Here is a 16,264-nt window from a genome sequence, read left to right as displayed (position 1 = left end):
TGAACTAATTTGTAGATAACAGGCCAACATTTGCTTTTAAGATTAAAGGATATTTTTGCAGTCATGACAATGCCAAACATCATTCTTTGGGAGACCAAAAGATTGCATATATAGGTTACAAATGTAGTAACACCTGTAGACCAATGGGATATTTATGTGTTTTAATTCCAAATGCACTCTAAGAGTTATTCTCAATCAGGTTTTAAAACATAACCCTGGAACTAGCACTATTCCAATAATAAAGACAATTGAATTTTCAAAATGTTCTCAGTGGTTAAATATGAGTTGCCTTCACCCTAAGTGCCTTGTGAAATTCTTAACAGCAGATATCAGGTTTAAAATGTTGTTTCACTCAACACATACCAAGGAAGTGCCACTCCTGGTTCCTGAAAGAGGAGTGGGGGGAAAAAATCTTACAAATACGCACTGACTTTAAATTGCAAATCAAATAAGAGCAACATCAAAACTAGTGGGGTTTTTGTTTCCTCTTACCTTTCTCCTTTAAGTAGAAAATAAAGCCAAGTGAGTAAACACAAGACACGTCCACATTGCTAGTATATAATAGAGTGGATTGTTCCACATGGGAAACAACCATGGCAATTCAACATTAACTTCCCTCAAGGATTTTCTGCCCCTGACCTCTGTGCATAAAATGGCATGTCAAACAGTCGCACCACAGAAAAGGTGATGAAACAAAAGACCTACTTGTCTCTTAAGTAAATGATAACTTGGACCACCTCAGCAGTTAACACACACACTATAAAGAGAAGCATAAGATGTGGTTTAGCAAGAATTCAAACAGTACGAGGAAATGAAACCAAAGCCTCTATGAGTCAATGTCCTCAAATACCATACAGTGATCCCCACGTCTTCATCCCTGGAAAATGATACGGCAAGTGTGTGCAAAATAAAATGACTTAAGGCATCCTTAACAAAGAAAGATGTGCTCACCTCCATAGATCCAGGAAGTGTGGCATCCTTTCTTTCATCCTGGTGGGGCTCCAGGGATCTTAGCTCAAAGAGTGGAACCCAAGTCCTGCCTGCAAGTCCTCACCAAGAGCCATTGTACCCTGTGCCCAGTGGGTGGGCTGGTGATCAGAGCACTAAGGATGTGATGGATCCGACACTTGAGAAGAAAAGCTACAGTAATCACAAGACATTGCTGGGCTCCAACCAGCACAGAACAGCTATGATGAGCAGTGGGGGACGTGATGACAGTTCAGGTAACTTGGTCACCAGCCACCAGCAAAAGCCAAGTAGCTGACTGACATGATAATTTGGTCTAAAAGCCAATTTTGTCAAAATTGAATGTGCACAGTTATTGTGTCAGCTACAAGTAAATTTGGCATGATGCTGTTCCCATGCTGTCCTGTCTCCCCACCCACCTAACTGCACAAGGTAAAATCAGAGTGATTTAGTAAGAATTTAAGAAAACACATTTCCAACAACTGAGAATTCCTTGAAGCAATCTGATTTTGTGCCATTCCTTGGCACAAAAATGGAAATACAACCTGACAAACTTAATATGTTTGAAAAACAAAGAAACACTGCAAAACATGCAAAAGCCAGGCCTTATTTTTTTTATAATGTATTACAAAAACCTTTTCATGCTCACAGGAGAAAATAAAACACAGACAAGCAAAAAGCAGGCATCAAAATGCAAACTGGGGAGGAAAAATAAGCAAAGTAACCAAAACGTGATTAAACCAAACTTTTGTCATGTAGATTCTTCCTCATGCATACATATTCAGAGAGTATTATATTTTCTATAAACATAGAATATTGTATTTTTACACTATGGTTTACATACATAATAAAGTATCAGACTTTATTAGGTTCCAAGGGATCTTCCCAACCCAAGGATCAAACCCAGGTCTCCCACATTGTAGGCGGATTCTTTACCAGCTGAGCCACCAGGGAAGCCCAAGAATACTTGAGTGGGTATCCTATACCTTCTCCAGTGGATCACCCCAACCTAGGAATCGAACCGGGGTCTCCTGCATTGCAAGCAGATTCTTTACCAGCTGAGCTACTAGGGAAGCCATTATATTTTATGTAAACATAGAATATTATATTTTTATACTATGGTTTACATACACAATGATGTATCAGACCTTTAAGTTATTCCAATTTTGCAATTTGATGAATAGTACAGAGCAGACAGATGGGATGAAAGTTACTAAACCAAATAATGCAAAAATGTAGGAAAATATGAAGTGGACAAAAGAAGTTTTGCAAAACACATGAGAGTTTAACAAAATTGATGAATCAGAAAGTGCTAATGATTGAAGAGCTTCACTTTTAACCAAACTGTCATTTAAACCTGTTTATCTACTTGCTTTGAACCCAAATATTTTTAATCAATACATGTGCTATGAAGAGTTTGGTGTGTATCAGTATGGGCTTTTTACATAGATTTGTTACATAAATGGTGGTTAAAGATTAGTCTAGTGTGCTCATCTCCCATGGCTGCTGTAAAAATTTACCACAAATTTGGTAGCTTAAAGCAACAGAATGCTCTTCTCTCACAGCTCTAGAGGCTGGAAGTTTGCACTCCCCCAGAGGCTCCAGGGGAGAATCCATCCCTTGCCTTTACTGCCTTCTGCCAGCATTCCTTGGTTTGCAGCCCCATCACTCCAATTATCACTGTCTCCCTTGAGAAACTTCAGTTCTGCTCTTGACTGATTAGATCCGCTTCCCTTCAGACAAGCCAGGATAGACCACATCACAAGATCCTTAATTTAATCACACCTGCAAAGACCCTTTTTTCAGATACAATAACAGTTACATGTTTTAGTTATTAAGATCTGATATCCTGGCGGGGAACACATTTCAATCTACTATACCTAGTAGTCACAGAAATTCTTCTAAAACTGTCTTGAATTTGACCTACCTTTTCTTATTGGAACTACATTAGTCCCCATTTTCTATATCTATGCTAATTATGCAAATCATGGACCTCTTATTTAAATGGCTTTGCTACTGTCCCATTTGAAAATATCATCGGATCACCTCCCCAGCTGAAATAAATCCTTCTTGACTCTACTTCCTGTTCATTGCTAAGTCTTCCTGTGCCTCCATCTGTGAGGTAAGACCTTGAGAGCCATCCTTTTTCATATTGCTCACATCCAATCGACCCCTGGGCATTGTTGATGCTTTTTCAGTTAATTTCAAATTAGACGCACTCTCCCCCTGCCAAGTCTGAATGTCCCTGCTTCAGTGGGAGGTGGGGCTGTGGGACTCAGCTTGCCTCCTGCCGTGCTCTGCCCTCCACCCCAGCACACTTCCCATTCTCATCCTGCTGTCGGAGTGGCATTCCTAAAATGTCACTGACCACCTTGCTTCCCTCCTTAGGACATGGACATTGAATGACCCCGACAACTCTCAGATTTAAGTCCAAATAGCACAGACACACAACGTCTTGATTTGGCCTCTACCTACCCCTGCAAAGTGAGAGTGAAAGTCTCCCAGTTGTGTCCGACTCTTTGCGACCCCATGGACTATACAGTCCATGGGATTCTCCAGGCCAGAATACTGGAGTGGGTAGCCTTTCCATTCTCCAGGGGATCTTTCCAACCCAGGGATCGAACCCAGGTCTCCCACATTGCAGGCGGATTCTTTACCGGCTGAGCCACAAGGGAAGCCCGCAACCTCATTTATTATTTCTATCCCATCCCCTCCATCTGTTCTAAGCAGTCAACTAATGTCAGTTTTCTCATGTTTTGGAACATGTTACAGGTTGCTGCCTTAGGAGGCCAAACAACTAAACAACTCTTATTTATCCTCCAGAATTTGGCCAAGAGAGCATCTTCTTTAAGAATGGATCCTTATACTCTTTAAATAGATAAGTTTTATATAGTAGTATGTGAATCATATCTCTATAAATGATTATTAAAAAATGCATCCTTTTCAGTGATGTCCTAAAACTCATTTAGCATCATATACATCTCTGCCAAGTTTTCAAGCCTCGTCCATCCCCACCTTGTGTCTCACTCCAGAACATTTTATACAATGTTTTTGTCTATTGGCACATCTGACTCCTTGAGGGCACGACCATGACAAATTCATCTTCATTTTCTCCTCAATTAATATAATGTCTGGCACAAAGCAGACAGTAGATGCTTATTGAATGAATGACTAAAAGATTGTAATTCTTAAACACAGTGATACATGACTGAAACAAATGCTAATAAATCCAGCAAGTGGTAGAACTGAGTTTGTCATCTGGATTGAAGTTAACTGAGAATCATTTGCCACTCAGAAAGTAAATTACCCTTAGGACTAAAGTACTCTTAGAATTGATCAATACCAGCCTTTAAGTTTCAAAGGACAGGTAGGTGCATGCAATTGTACTTTAAAGCAATATCATCATTTCCAAATAAAATACATCCTTTATCCTCAATTTCAATTCCAAGAGTTAGTGTTCACATTTATCAATCTGCTTGCAGGGATGAATCACCATTCTGCTTCTACAAGCTGTGTTTAATTAGCTTTAAAACGTTTATATAAGTGATCTGTCCTTCCTACTTAAGCACCACTAATTTTCTTGGCTGCCACACTTACAGAACAAATAAAGTGAACATATTTCTTTAATGGGGCCAAAATCTTCATCACAAATACTTAAAAGCAGCATGACACACAACAGAAGAATCTTCACTTCTTTGCATCACAAAATCTAATACAAACTTTTTTCCTGTTTTTCAAAGCTTTTTCACATACAAAAAATATCTGATCTTTGGTAAAGATCAAATCTTTATGGGATGTATTTCTAAAAACCAAAGTTTCAGTGACTGGCAAAATAACAGAATCATATAATGATATACATTCTTAATTGGAGGAGAATACAGACCAGAAGAATTATATCCAGATCATATGGATAAACTTTAGATATTTAATCTACTAATTGCTTTCCCAACAGAGTACATCTCCCAGTGCAGCAAACCTTGCTTCCTCCCCACCAGTCAGCAGAAAGGACAGAGAAGTCAGAGAAAAAGGATTAAGTGATTTTTTTCTTGCCTTCTCTGAACTGATGGCACAGAGCAGAGGAGGGGATGAAGTCCTATTCTGTAACTACCAGCTTACTATCTGCTGGTTTAGGAGGAGAGATTAAACCTAAATACCTTCACTATCCACTGCCATGATCCCTTGTCATGTCAAGCACCTGCTTTTCATTTTGGTGATTTAGATTCATTTGGTACCTAAATTTCCTGTTAGCAAAACCTTACCCAGTTTGTAAAAGAAGATGGAATATTTTAATACTTTATAGCATTCCACAGTTTCTACAACATCTGGGAGGAGAAGAGGAGACCTTAAATAGTCAAACGATTTCATGATGGGTGAAGAGCATTATCCTATAGAACTGAATCCAGAAGGTACTCACAGGTTCTCCTTGAGATCCATCCTGCCCGGGAGCACCTGGAGGTCCTGCTTCTCCCTTTTAATGATAAAAAGAAACAGAGAATCCCATTTGCGGGTGTGCTCACTAAAATAGTAATATGCAACATTACAAATATGCAACATTACCGGGTTCCCCAGGGGCTCAGTCAGTCATGAATCCTCCTACAATGCAGGAGACCTAGGTTTGATCCCTGGGTTGGAAAGATCCTCTGGAGGAGGGCATGGCAACCCATTCCAGTATTCTGGCCTGGACAGAGTAGGCTGGCAGGCTACAGCCCATGGGGTTACCAAGAGTTGGACATAACTGAGAAACTAAGCGTACAGCACATAGGTACTAAAGCACATTAGATACAAAACATTACAATTACCTCTGGATTTCTTTTCTCATTTAAAACAAAATTCAAGTATAGCTAATTTACAATGCTGTATCAGTTTCAGGTCTACAGCAAAGTGATTCAGTTACACATACGTATCCAGGCATATATGTTTTGAGGTTTTTTTCCATTATAGTTTATTATATTGACTATAGTTCCTTGTGCTATACAATAGGTCCTTGTTGTCTGGATTATTGATATCAACTTTTCCTGACATCAAATAACTCATTCTGAAATCCATAAGGTGACTATATAAACCTCAAGCCTATACATGACAGAAGATAATTGAGTAGTTATAACTGGGATACATGTATACTCATTCTTATGAGAACAGGATGATTCTGTCTTCAAAGTAAATGCGACTTATATTTACATCAGTCCTTTTCATAGTTTTACTTTTACTTTAAAATTGATCACCCTGTTGGATATGTGACCTTACTTCTCAAGAGTTGCATTTTAAAATCAAATCAAAGCTTTCATTAAGAATGCAGTTACTATAGGTTATTACTTGAAATCATTTGGCACTTTAATCTGGTATTAGTTTAAAATAAACATATAAAATGTGTATTTTAGGTAGCTGCTAAAATTATAATAGCTTTCAGTTATGTATCTTTAAATTATTCTGCTCAAATTATTTATGCACCTTATTTTACATCCACTTTCTGGCACACTATAAGTTTTTCCTACATGAATCCATTGCTAGCATGTAAAAACATATCATGACATTATACTTACTAAAAAATAAGTATTAGCTGAATTTAATCCTAAAAGGTATCATATCCACAGATCAATGTGGCCATTAAACTGTCTGAACAAAAATACAGGGCAGTTGGGAAGAGTCCCTTGAAATAAATGTTTTAGACATAAAACCTATCGGTCATAAAGAGGCATGAGGTTGCATATGTGTTTGGCAAAGTATTATGTTTTAACAAGCAAAGTTCTCTGCAAACAATTATGCCACACGTGAATTGTACCAGAGAGTACATTTCATCCGACATGAGAGCAAAAGACAAAGTAAAACCAAAATGAAAATATTTTTCTTGTAAATAATTCACGTACCTGAGTCCAAATGGGGGGAGTCTCAGAATACATGTATTAAAGCACGTGTCAACACCATTTTCCATAGTTTCATATCGTAATGAACTCCCCAAATTGTAAACAATGAACCACAGAGGGAAGAACCAATAACGCTTGGCTAACACAATCACCCGTAGAAAAAAATCCAACCATATCACATTATATAAACACTGCTTCCCCCATTTACATGAATTCTTGCATTTCATTAGCACAGTGAAATACCAACTAAAGCCAAATATTTCATCTGTTCCAGTTTTATTTACAAACACTAGATGACAGTTGAGAATAGAAGGGGGCAAAGGATAATGTTTTCCTGTAAATTAACCAAACTAGAGGTCAGGGAGGTCCCACCAATCCAACGTTTCTACAGAAAAGTTTATAAAAATACCAAACGTGCTAAGTTTAATTTAATTTTTAATTTTGAGATAATTTTAAGTTCACAGGCAATTGTATGAAATAACACAGAGAGACCAATATCCTGCAATGAAAACATCTAAACTTTTTAAAATTTAATTTTAAAAAGATGTTTGCAGTTTAACACCTTTGCAAAATCTATTTTTGTTATAATTCCTTATCACTGTCTAGATATGTATTTTATGATCTAAAACCAACCTAAATAATTTATTATTAAAACTTATCAATATATTCTCAGTGATCACTGACTAGGAATTTCAAATTTTAAATTGCATATACTAAAATAAAAATACTCAAAAATTTTGCATAAAAAAATGCCAAAGAGAAACAAACATGGATGTCAGATTCACAAAAGCTACAAGTTCAAAAGCCTGAACAATTAGAGAAAAGGACTATGTCAAGTTCTAACACTGGAGGGTCAGTCCAGCAGCTTTGGGCAGGAAACAGCTCTTTGCAGGAAAGAGCTCTCAGCAAGATGTCCCTTTGTCTCGACACTAACCTTAAGCCAGGAACCCTGTGTTCTACTTATCTCCAGTCCTGACACACTTTTCAGATCTTTGGATCACACAATATTTTGCCTGACTTTCTGATTCTTTCTGGAGATGAAAGAAGTATAATAGACGTGAAGAATAAGCATTTAACAGATGATCAGATACCTTCCCCAGCTTCTGGTTTAGTAACCTTCCAAACAAACTGTGGGAATCAGACAAGATCTAAAGAAAGATTATGAGGAGTCGACAAGCCTGCACTCAAGCGGGCACGCAGCGGGGATGGCAAGGACTCTGACCCCCATCCCAGTGATTAACTGATATTACTTCCTACTTCCTTTTGAAAGCCTTCATGGCTGAGCAGAATCTTCGGAGATGTTTTTGGGAGACCAAGTTCACCTTCTTCCTAGACAGCTGGCATTCTGATTAAAGGCAACTTTCCTCTCCACCAACATTTGTGAGTATTGATTTTGTAAAATTGAGCAGCAGGACCCAGTTTGATCATGTCAGGAGGAACCAGCCATGTCAGTGGTTCTCAAGGACGGTCCCTACTCAAGCCAGATCAGCTTCACCTCACTTGGGAACTTCCCCAAAATGCAAAATTTCAGGCCCTGCTACAGACCCACTGAGTCAGGAATTCTGGAGGGTGGAGCGCAGCAATTTATGTGAACTGCTAATTCTGATGATTTGAGAACCATGGCAGACTCATGAGTCATTAGGTAACTTAACTTCCACCACCTCCAGGTATTATCATATGTGATTGTCATACTGAAGCAAATCCGTAGTTTAGATCATCTGTATATCTGTATATAAATTAAAGGGGGCAGGAGAGTTGTCCAACAGTTGTTCAGTTGCTCAGTCATGTCCAACTCTTTGCAACCCCATGGACTGCAGTATGCCGTATTTCCCTGTACTTCACCATCTCCCAGAGAAGCTGAAACTCCAATACTGCGGCCAACTGATAGGAAGAGTCGACTCAATGGGAAAGACCCTGATGCAGGGAAACACTGAAGGCAGGAGGAGAAGGGGACAACAGAGGATGAGATGGCTGGATGGCATCACTGACTCAATGGACACGAGTCTGAGCAAACTCTGGGAGATGGTGAAGGACAGGGAAGCCTGGCATGATGCAGTCCGTGGGGTCACAAAGAGTCAGAGATGACTGAGTGACTGAACGACAACAACATATTCACTGAGTCAGTGATGCCATCCAACCATCTCATCCTCTGTCATCCCCTCTCCTCCTGCCTTCAATCTTTCCCAGCATCAGGGTCTTTTCCAAACAGCAGGCTCTTCCCATCAGGTGGCCAAAGTATTGGAGCTTCAGCTTCAGCATCAGTCCTTCTAATGAATATTCAGGGTTGATTTCCTTTAGAATTAACTGGTTTGATCTCCGTGCAGTCCAAGAGACACTCACGAGTCTTCTCCAGCACCACAGTTCAAAAGCATGAATTCCTCAGTGCTCAGCTATCTTTATGGTCCAACTCTTACATCCTTACATGACTGCTGGAAAAACCATAGATTTGATTAGATGGACCTTTGTTAGCAAAGTAATATCTCTGCTTTTTAGCAGTTTTCTTCCAAGGAGAAAGCATCTTTTAATTTCCTGGCTGCAGTTACCATCTGCAGTGATTTTAGAGCTCAAGAAAATAAAATCTGTCACTGTTTCCACTTTTTCCCCATCTATTTGCCATGAAGTGATAGGATCAGATGCCACGATCTTAGTTTTTTGAATGCTGACTTTTAAGACAGCTTTTCTCTCTCCTCTTTCACCTTCATCAAGAGGCTCTTTGGTTCCTCTTCGTCGTCTGCCATAACAGTGGTGTCATCTGCATATCTGAGGTTATTGATATTTCTCCAAGCAATCTTGATTCCAGCTTATGATTCATCCAGCCTAGCATTTTGCATGATGTACTCGGCAAATAAGTTAAATAAGCAGGATGACAATATATAGCCTTGACGTACTCCTTTCCCAATTTTGAACCAGTCCATTGTTCCATGTCCGGTTGTAACTGTTGCTTCTTGTCTTGCATACAGGTTTGTCCAACAGTGGGAACAAATTTGGGATTACATGACCACTTTGCTTGGTAAAGACCTCCCCTTTTATTACTTTGATCATTAACTCCATCTTAATATGTTACTCTGATTAAGAGGTATTTAAAAAAAGTCACCATCAGCAACATATATCAGTAATGAAGTTTCACAATTATTTGAAAATTTAATTTCTTCTTATTCTTTGTACTTCTTGTTAAGAGTGATAATCAGAAGGATACAGAATCATATGAATAAGACAGCATCTACTCTTTATAATGTATAGCAGTGATTCTCCAACTCTAGCTGCATCAGAATCATCTGGAGGGTTAGATAAACTGCAGATGGTGGACCCCACTCCAGAGTTTCTAATTCAACAGGTGCTGATACTGCTGGTCTTACAATCACACTTTGATAACCACACTGGTTCTAACCCAGATCTCAAGGAAGAGACTCTACACCCTTTATGCACTCACCCCCAACTGTGGGGGTGAGCCACAATGGCTTTGTCTGGCTTTGTACTTGGTACTGAGTTTTATAATGGCCAGATTGTTCAGCAAGTGTCTCCTTTGTGTAGGCACTGGTTTCCTGGCTTGCACATTCTTTAAAAGATAGAAACATCCTATATGAGTTTTTTTAATCATCCAGAATGCTTAGAATTGTGCTGAACATAATATAAGACTATATGTACAACTGCTGGAGCACATCAAGGTAGGAGAGATGGATGATTTATTCTCAAATGCTCAGTTTTGGGAAGATAAAGGAAATGGGATAGAGCTATTTGTGGTCAGAGCTATTTGCAAATGAAATGGCATAGAGCTATTTGCAAAAGGAAATGGGATAGAGCATTTGTGGACAGAACTATTGCAAATGCTGTCAGAAGATTATGCAGGGTAATTACGACAAGATGATGGCCGGTAATCTTGACCTAGGAATGATCTCTTCACTGTTTTAATGATGTTTCATTGGGAAACAAAAGGATGATTTCTGCTTAGTTATCGTCCATAAAATTTTCCAATGCTATACACAACTAATGTATGAAATTCAGTACTATATCCAGAACTTAACTTCATCACTTGATTCCTTTCATGACCGGAGATCCTCGCATACACCAATATGTTTGGCTGGTAGGAAAAAAAGCATGTAGCATGTCTCTACCTCTAATTTATCATTTTGCTATTCTATTATTAATTCCTTTCTGATATAAGATAAATAGAAAATGTCATGCTGAACATTATTCCTCAATCCAGTCTCTGTAGCTAATGTCAAAGATGATTTATTCTACAGCAAACCAGTTATTTTTAAAAAGCAAATTTAACCAAAAACAGAGATGTGAAACTTGCATTGCATGTGTATTTCCTTTCATGTGGTGGTCTTTGGTACTAACCCACAAAAATGAAAGCATGAGGTGTAATTTAGTATGTGGCCATTGCAACCCTCAAAATCTGGTGGAAGGTGTGTGACCATGAAAATATAATTTAATTTTGAAGAAGATCTTTACTTTGTTATTAAACACTATAATTTACCTTTGCTCTTATTCCATGGTTTATTCTTAGTATGTAAACAAAACTCTAGCTTGCCAGAGAATATATTAAAGATGTAAGACTGGGCAAGCTCCTCCTGGCTAACCAAATAAACAGACAAGAAATTTGGAAGGCATCATGCATAAAGGGTTCACACAAACTAGGCCTGAAATTCAGGCTGTGCCATGCAAAGGACTGTGCACTTTGGCGTAAATTCTTTAATTGCTCTTAATTCAATTTTAATTTCAAAATGACATTGATATTCTCAACTTCATAGATTATTTTTTTTAGGAAAATAAAATCAGAGTCTTTGTGAAAGTGCCTTGAACATCTCTAGAAACAGAAGGGAAGATCCAGAAAAGTTAGCTGCTCTCCTGCCATCAAAGAGTTTGGAATTTTAACAGTTCTTTAACTACTATGATTTGTTTCAGGCTACACTATTTGCAAATAATATGTTATTTTTCTATTTGACTGCTATGGTTCGGCATTATAATTTAGGAAAAATGAATTACTTTTTAAGCGCTTGAAAAAACACACATTGATTATTTCATAGTTTCTAGGGGCCAGAAGTCTGGGCATGGCTTTACGTGTTATGTGTGTGTGTGCATGCATGCAAAGTCCCTGCAGCCATGTTCAGCTCTGTGTGACACCCTGGACTGGAGCCCCCAGGCTCCTCTGTCCATGGGAGTCTCTAGGCAAGAGCAGTGCAGTGGGCTGCCATGTCTTCCTCCAGAGGATCTTCCTGACCCAGGGACTGAACCCACATCTTTTATGTCTCCTGCACTGACAGGTGGGTTCTTTACCACTAATGCCACCTGGGAAGCCCAGTTCCCTGAGTTGGGTCTTACAAAGTGGTAACCAGGAGGTCTGCTGGGCTGTGTTCTCATCTTCTAGAGGCCTGACTGCAAAAGTGTCTACATCCACATTAACTCACTTTGTTGGCAGAATTGAGCAAGGGGGCTCTAAATGGAGCCTCTCATAATGTACCATCATTACAGGAGTGATACCTGTTGGTTAGAAACAAGGCATAGGTCCCAGGCACACTCAAAAGCAGGGAATTATAAAAAGACATGAGCACCAGCAGCTGGGGGTCACTTTCCAGTCTTCCTGCCCTAATTATTGTCACATAACCCTGGAAGGGCTCTACTGTTTGCCTGGATACCAACAATATATGAAACTGTTTACTCACAGCCTTGACAAGAAGATTGGATCTTTAACTCAAGCTTGTGAACTTTTGTCAGTCTAATGGGTGGGTCATTGTACCTTAGTATAGCTTCAATTTGTATTTCTCTTATTATGAGTGAAGTTGAACATCTCTGTACATTTAAGGGCCACTTTACACCTTTTTTTGGCTTTGAGAATTATATATTCATGTCTTTCCCCCTTATCTATGTATTTATATTTATTGATACATAATTGATTTACAATATTTTAGGTCAAATAACTTGTGATTAGACAGTGGAGGTGATGAATAGATTCAAGGGATTAGATCTAGTAGACAGAAGCCTGGGGAACTATGGATGGAGGTTTATAACATTGTACAACAGTCAGTGACCAAAATCATCCCCAAGAAAATGAAATGCAAGAAGGCAAAGTGGTTGTCTGAGGAGGCTTCTCAAATAGCTGAGGAAAGAAGAGAAATGAAAGACAAGGGAGAAAGGGAAAGATATGCCCAACTAAATTCAGAGTTGCAAAGAAGGGCAAGGCGAGATAAGAAGTCCTTATTAAGTGAACAACCCAAAGAAATAGAGGAAAAAAATAGAGTGGGAAAGACTAGAGATATCTTCAAGAAAATTGGAGGTCAAGGGGAATTTCATGTAAGGATGAGCACAATAAAGGACAGAAATGATATATACCTAACAGAAGAAGAAGCTATTAAGAAGAGGTGGCAAGAATACACAGAAGAACTGTACAAAAAAGATCTTAATGACCCAGATAATCACGATAATGCGATCACTCACCTCGAACCAGACATTCTGGAGTGTGAAGTCAAGTGGGCCTTAGGAACCATCACTACAAACAAAGCTAGAGGAGGTGAAGGAACTCTAGCTGAGCTACTTCAAATCCCAAAAGATGATGCTGTTGAAGTGCTGCACTCAATATGCTAGCAAATTTGGAAAACTCAGCAGCGGCCATAGGACTGAGAAAAGTCAGTTTTCATTCCAATTCCAAAGAAGGGTGATGCCAAAGAATGTTCTGACTAGCATATATCTCACACACTAGCAAAGTTATCCTCAAAATCCTTCAAGTTCGGCTTCAACAGTATGTGAACCAAGCACTTCCAGATGTAAGAGTTGGCTTTCGAAGAGGCAGAGGAACCAGAGAACAAATTGCTAACATTCATTGGATCATGGAGAAAGCAAGGGAACTCCAGAAAATCATCTAAGTCTGCTTCATTGATTTTGCTAAAGCCTTTGACTGTATGGATCACAACAAACTGTGGAAAATTCTTAAAGAGATGGAAGTACCAGACCACCTTACTTCTCTCCCGAGAGACCTGTATGTCAGTGAAGAAGCAACAGTTAGAACCAGACTTGGAACAACTGACTGGTTCAAAATTGGGAAAGAAGTATGACAAGGCTGTGTATTATTATCTTGTTGTTTAACTTATATGCAGAGTACATCATGAGAAATGTCACGCTGGATGAATCACAAGCTGGAATCAAGAATGCAGGGAAAAATATCAGCAACCTCAGATATGTAGATGATACCACTCTAAAGGCAGAAAGTGAAGAGGAACTAAAAAAGAGCCTCTTGATGAGGATGAAAGAGAAAAGTGAAAAACTGGCTTAAAACTCAGCATTCAAAAAACTAAGATCATGGCATCTGGTCCCATCACTACATGGCAAATAGAAGAGGAAGAAGTGGAAGGAGTGACAGATTTCTATTTTCTTAGGCTCCAAAATCACTGCAGATGGTGACTGCAGCCATGAAATTAAAAGATGCTTACTCCTTAGAAGGAAAGTTATGACCAGCGTAGACAGCATATTAAAAAGCAGAGACATTACTTTACCAACAAAGGTCCGACTAGTTAAGGCTATGGTTTTTCCAGTGGTCATGTATGGATGTGAGAGTTGGACTATAAATAAAGCTGAGCACCAAAGAATTGATGCTTTTGAACTGTGGTGTTGGAGAAGACTCTTGAGAGTCCCTTGGATGGCAAGGAGATCCAACCAGTCCATCCTAAAGGAGATCAGTCCTGGGTGTTTATTGGAAGGACTGATGTTGAAGCTGAAACTCCAATACTTTGGCCGCTTGATGCAAAGATCTGACTCATTTGAAAAGACCCTGATACTGGGAAAGATTGAGGGCAGGAGGAGAAGGGGATGACAGAGGATGAGATGGCTGGATGGCATCACTGACTCGATGGACATGGGTTTGGGTGGACTCCGGGAGTTGGTGATGGACAGGGAGGCCTGGCGTTCTGCGGTTCATGGGGTTGCAAAGAGTCGGACATGACTGAGCGACTGAACTGAACTGGACTGAGGCCATGTCGTACATTTCCCCATCTTGAGTATGGGTTGGTTTTGTGGACTTCCTTCCCAAGAGGATGTGGAAAGAAAAAGCAGTAACTTCACAGTGGAGAATCCTGACAAATACATTTGAGTCTTGAACATCACAGATTTGACCTGCAAGGGCCCACTGTTTTGTGGATTTTTCAACAGTAAATACATGTTATATATATTCACTATACAGTGTGTGTGTATATATATATATATATATATATATATATATATATATATACAGTACCACATGATTCCTGGTTGGTTGAATCATCCATGTATTCACATTCATGGATACAGAGGAACCACAAACACAAAGGGCAGACTATAAATTATACTTGGATTTTCACCTGTGGGGAAGGTTATGCCCATAACCCCAGTGTTGTATAAGGGTCAACTGTAACACCGTAATCAAGAGACCAAGGTTAACATACCAATGATCAGACATGGGAATAGTATTTACTCTGATATAACGAGGACACTCACCTCTGTGTTATCCTTCTCCACTACCCCCGAAATAATTCTAGTCTAATCAGACAAACCTGAACTGACTGACATTCTAACATAAACCCTAACCAATGCTCTGCAAAACTGTTATGAAAAGTAAGAAAAGACTAATAAATCATCACAGATAAGATGAGACTAAGGAGACATGACATAAAAAAAAAAAAAAAAAAAGGAATGTGGTGTATTCTTGATTGGATCCTGGAACAGAATAAGGACCTTCATGGAAAACTAATGAAATCCAAATAAATTATGGAGTTCAGATTAATTTACAGGAATTTGACAACACTGATTTCTTAGTTTTGACAAATGCATCATAGTAACATCATGAGAAACTTGGTAAGGTGTATAAGGAAACCTCACTGTACTATTTATCTATAACTTTTCTTAAAATACAGAAGTACTCCAAACTAAAAAATTTCTTTAACAAGCCCCAGAAGTTTTTGTTGTTGTTGTTAGAAAATTTCGTGCTATACTATAGTGAAGTTTATATGAACCTCAATTATTTATTACAATTTTAAAAAGAAAAACAAATTTAGAGGCTTAAACTACCTAATTCCAAGACTTATTCTGGCCTTCCCTGGTGGTTCAGACTGTAAACAATCCACCTGCAATACAGGAGACAAGGGTTTGATCCCTGGGTCAGGAAGATCCCCTGGAGGAGAGCATGGCAACCTACTCCAGTATTCTTGCCTGGAGAATCCCCATGGACAGAGGAGCCTAACAGGATACAGTACATGGGGTCACAGTAAGACACCACTGAAGTGACTTAGCACACACATAGATGAGTAAAACAGAATCAAGAGCTCAAAAATCAGTTCACACATATATTGATCAATTGATACTTGGCAAAAATGCTCATGTAATACAATGGGAAATGAAAACCTTGCAATAAATGGCGCTGGAATGACCAGATCTCCAGGGAAAAAAGGGAAGAAAAGAACTTTAACTTT

At 38.9% G+C, this 16,264-nt stretch overlaps 1 protein-coding gene across 2 annotated transcripts in view; it reads right to left on the bottom strand.

Annotated features, from left to right (window-relative positions):
• Window positions 1–16,264, bottom strand: part of COL21A1 (collagen type XXI alpha 1 chain) — a 201,884-nt gene that overhangs the window by 42,795 nt on the left and 142,825 nt on the right. The window contains exon 19 of one of the 2 annotated variants that reach the window (XM_081524368.1): window positions 5,381–5,434. In XM_081524368.1, the coding sequence (XP_081380494.1) occupies window positions 5,381–5,434 (54 nt within the window). Of the gene's footprint in view, window positions 1–5,380; window positions 5,435–16,264 lie in introns of those variants that run through there. The other variant, XM_081524369.1, reaches the window with a different exon arrangement.

This window comes from Giraffa tippelskirchi, chromosome 8 (genome assembly GCF_054371585.1).
Source record: "Giraffa tippelskirchi isolate mGirTip1 chromosome 8, T2T-mGirTip1v1.2.pri, whole genome shotgun sequence".
Taxonomy (NCBI): Eukaryota; Metazoa; Chordata; class Mammalia; order Artiodactyla; family Giraffidae; genus Giraffa; species Giraffa tippelskirchi.
The sequence above is the reverse complement of the archived record's forward strand: the minus strand, read 5'-3'. Positions and strand labels throughout refer to the sequence as shown.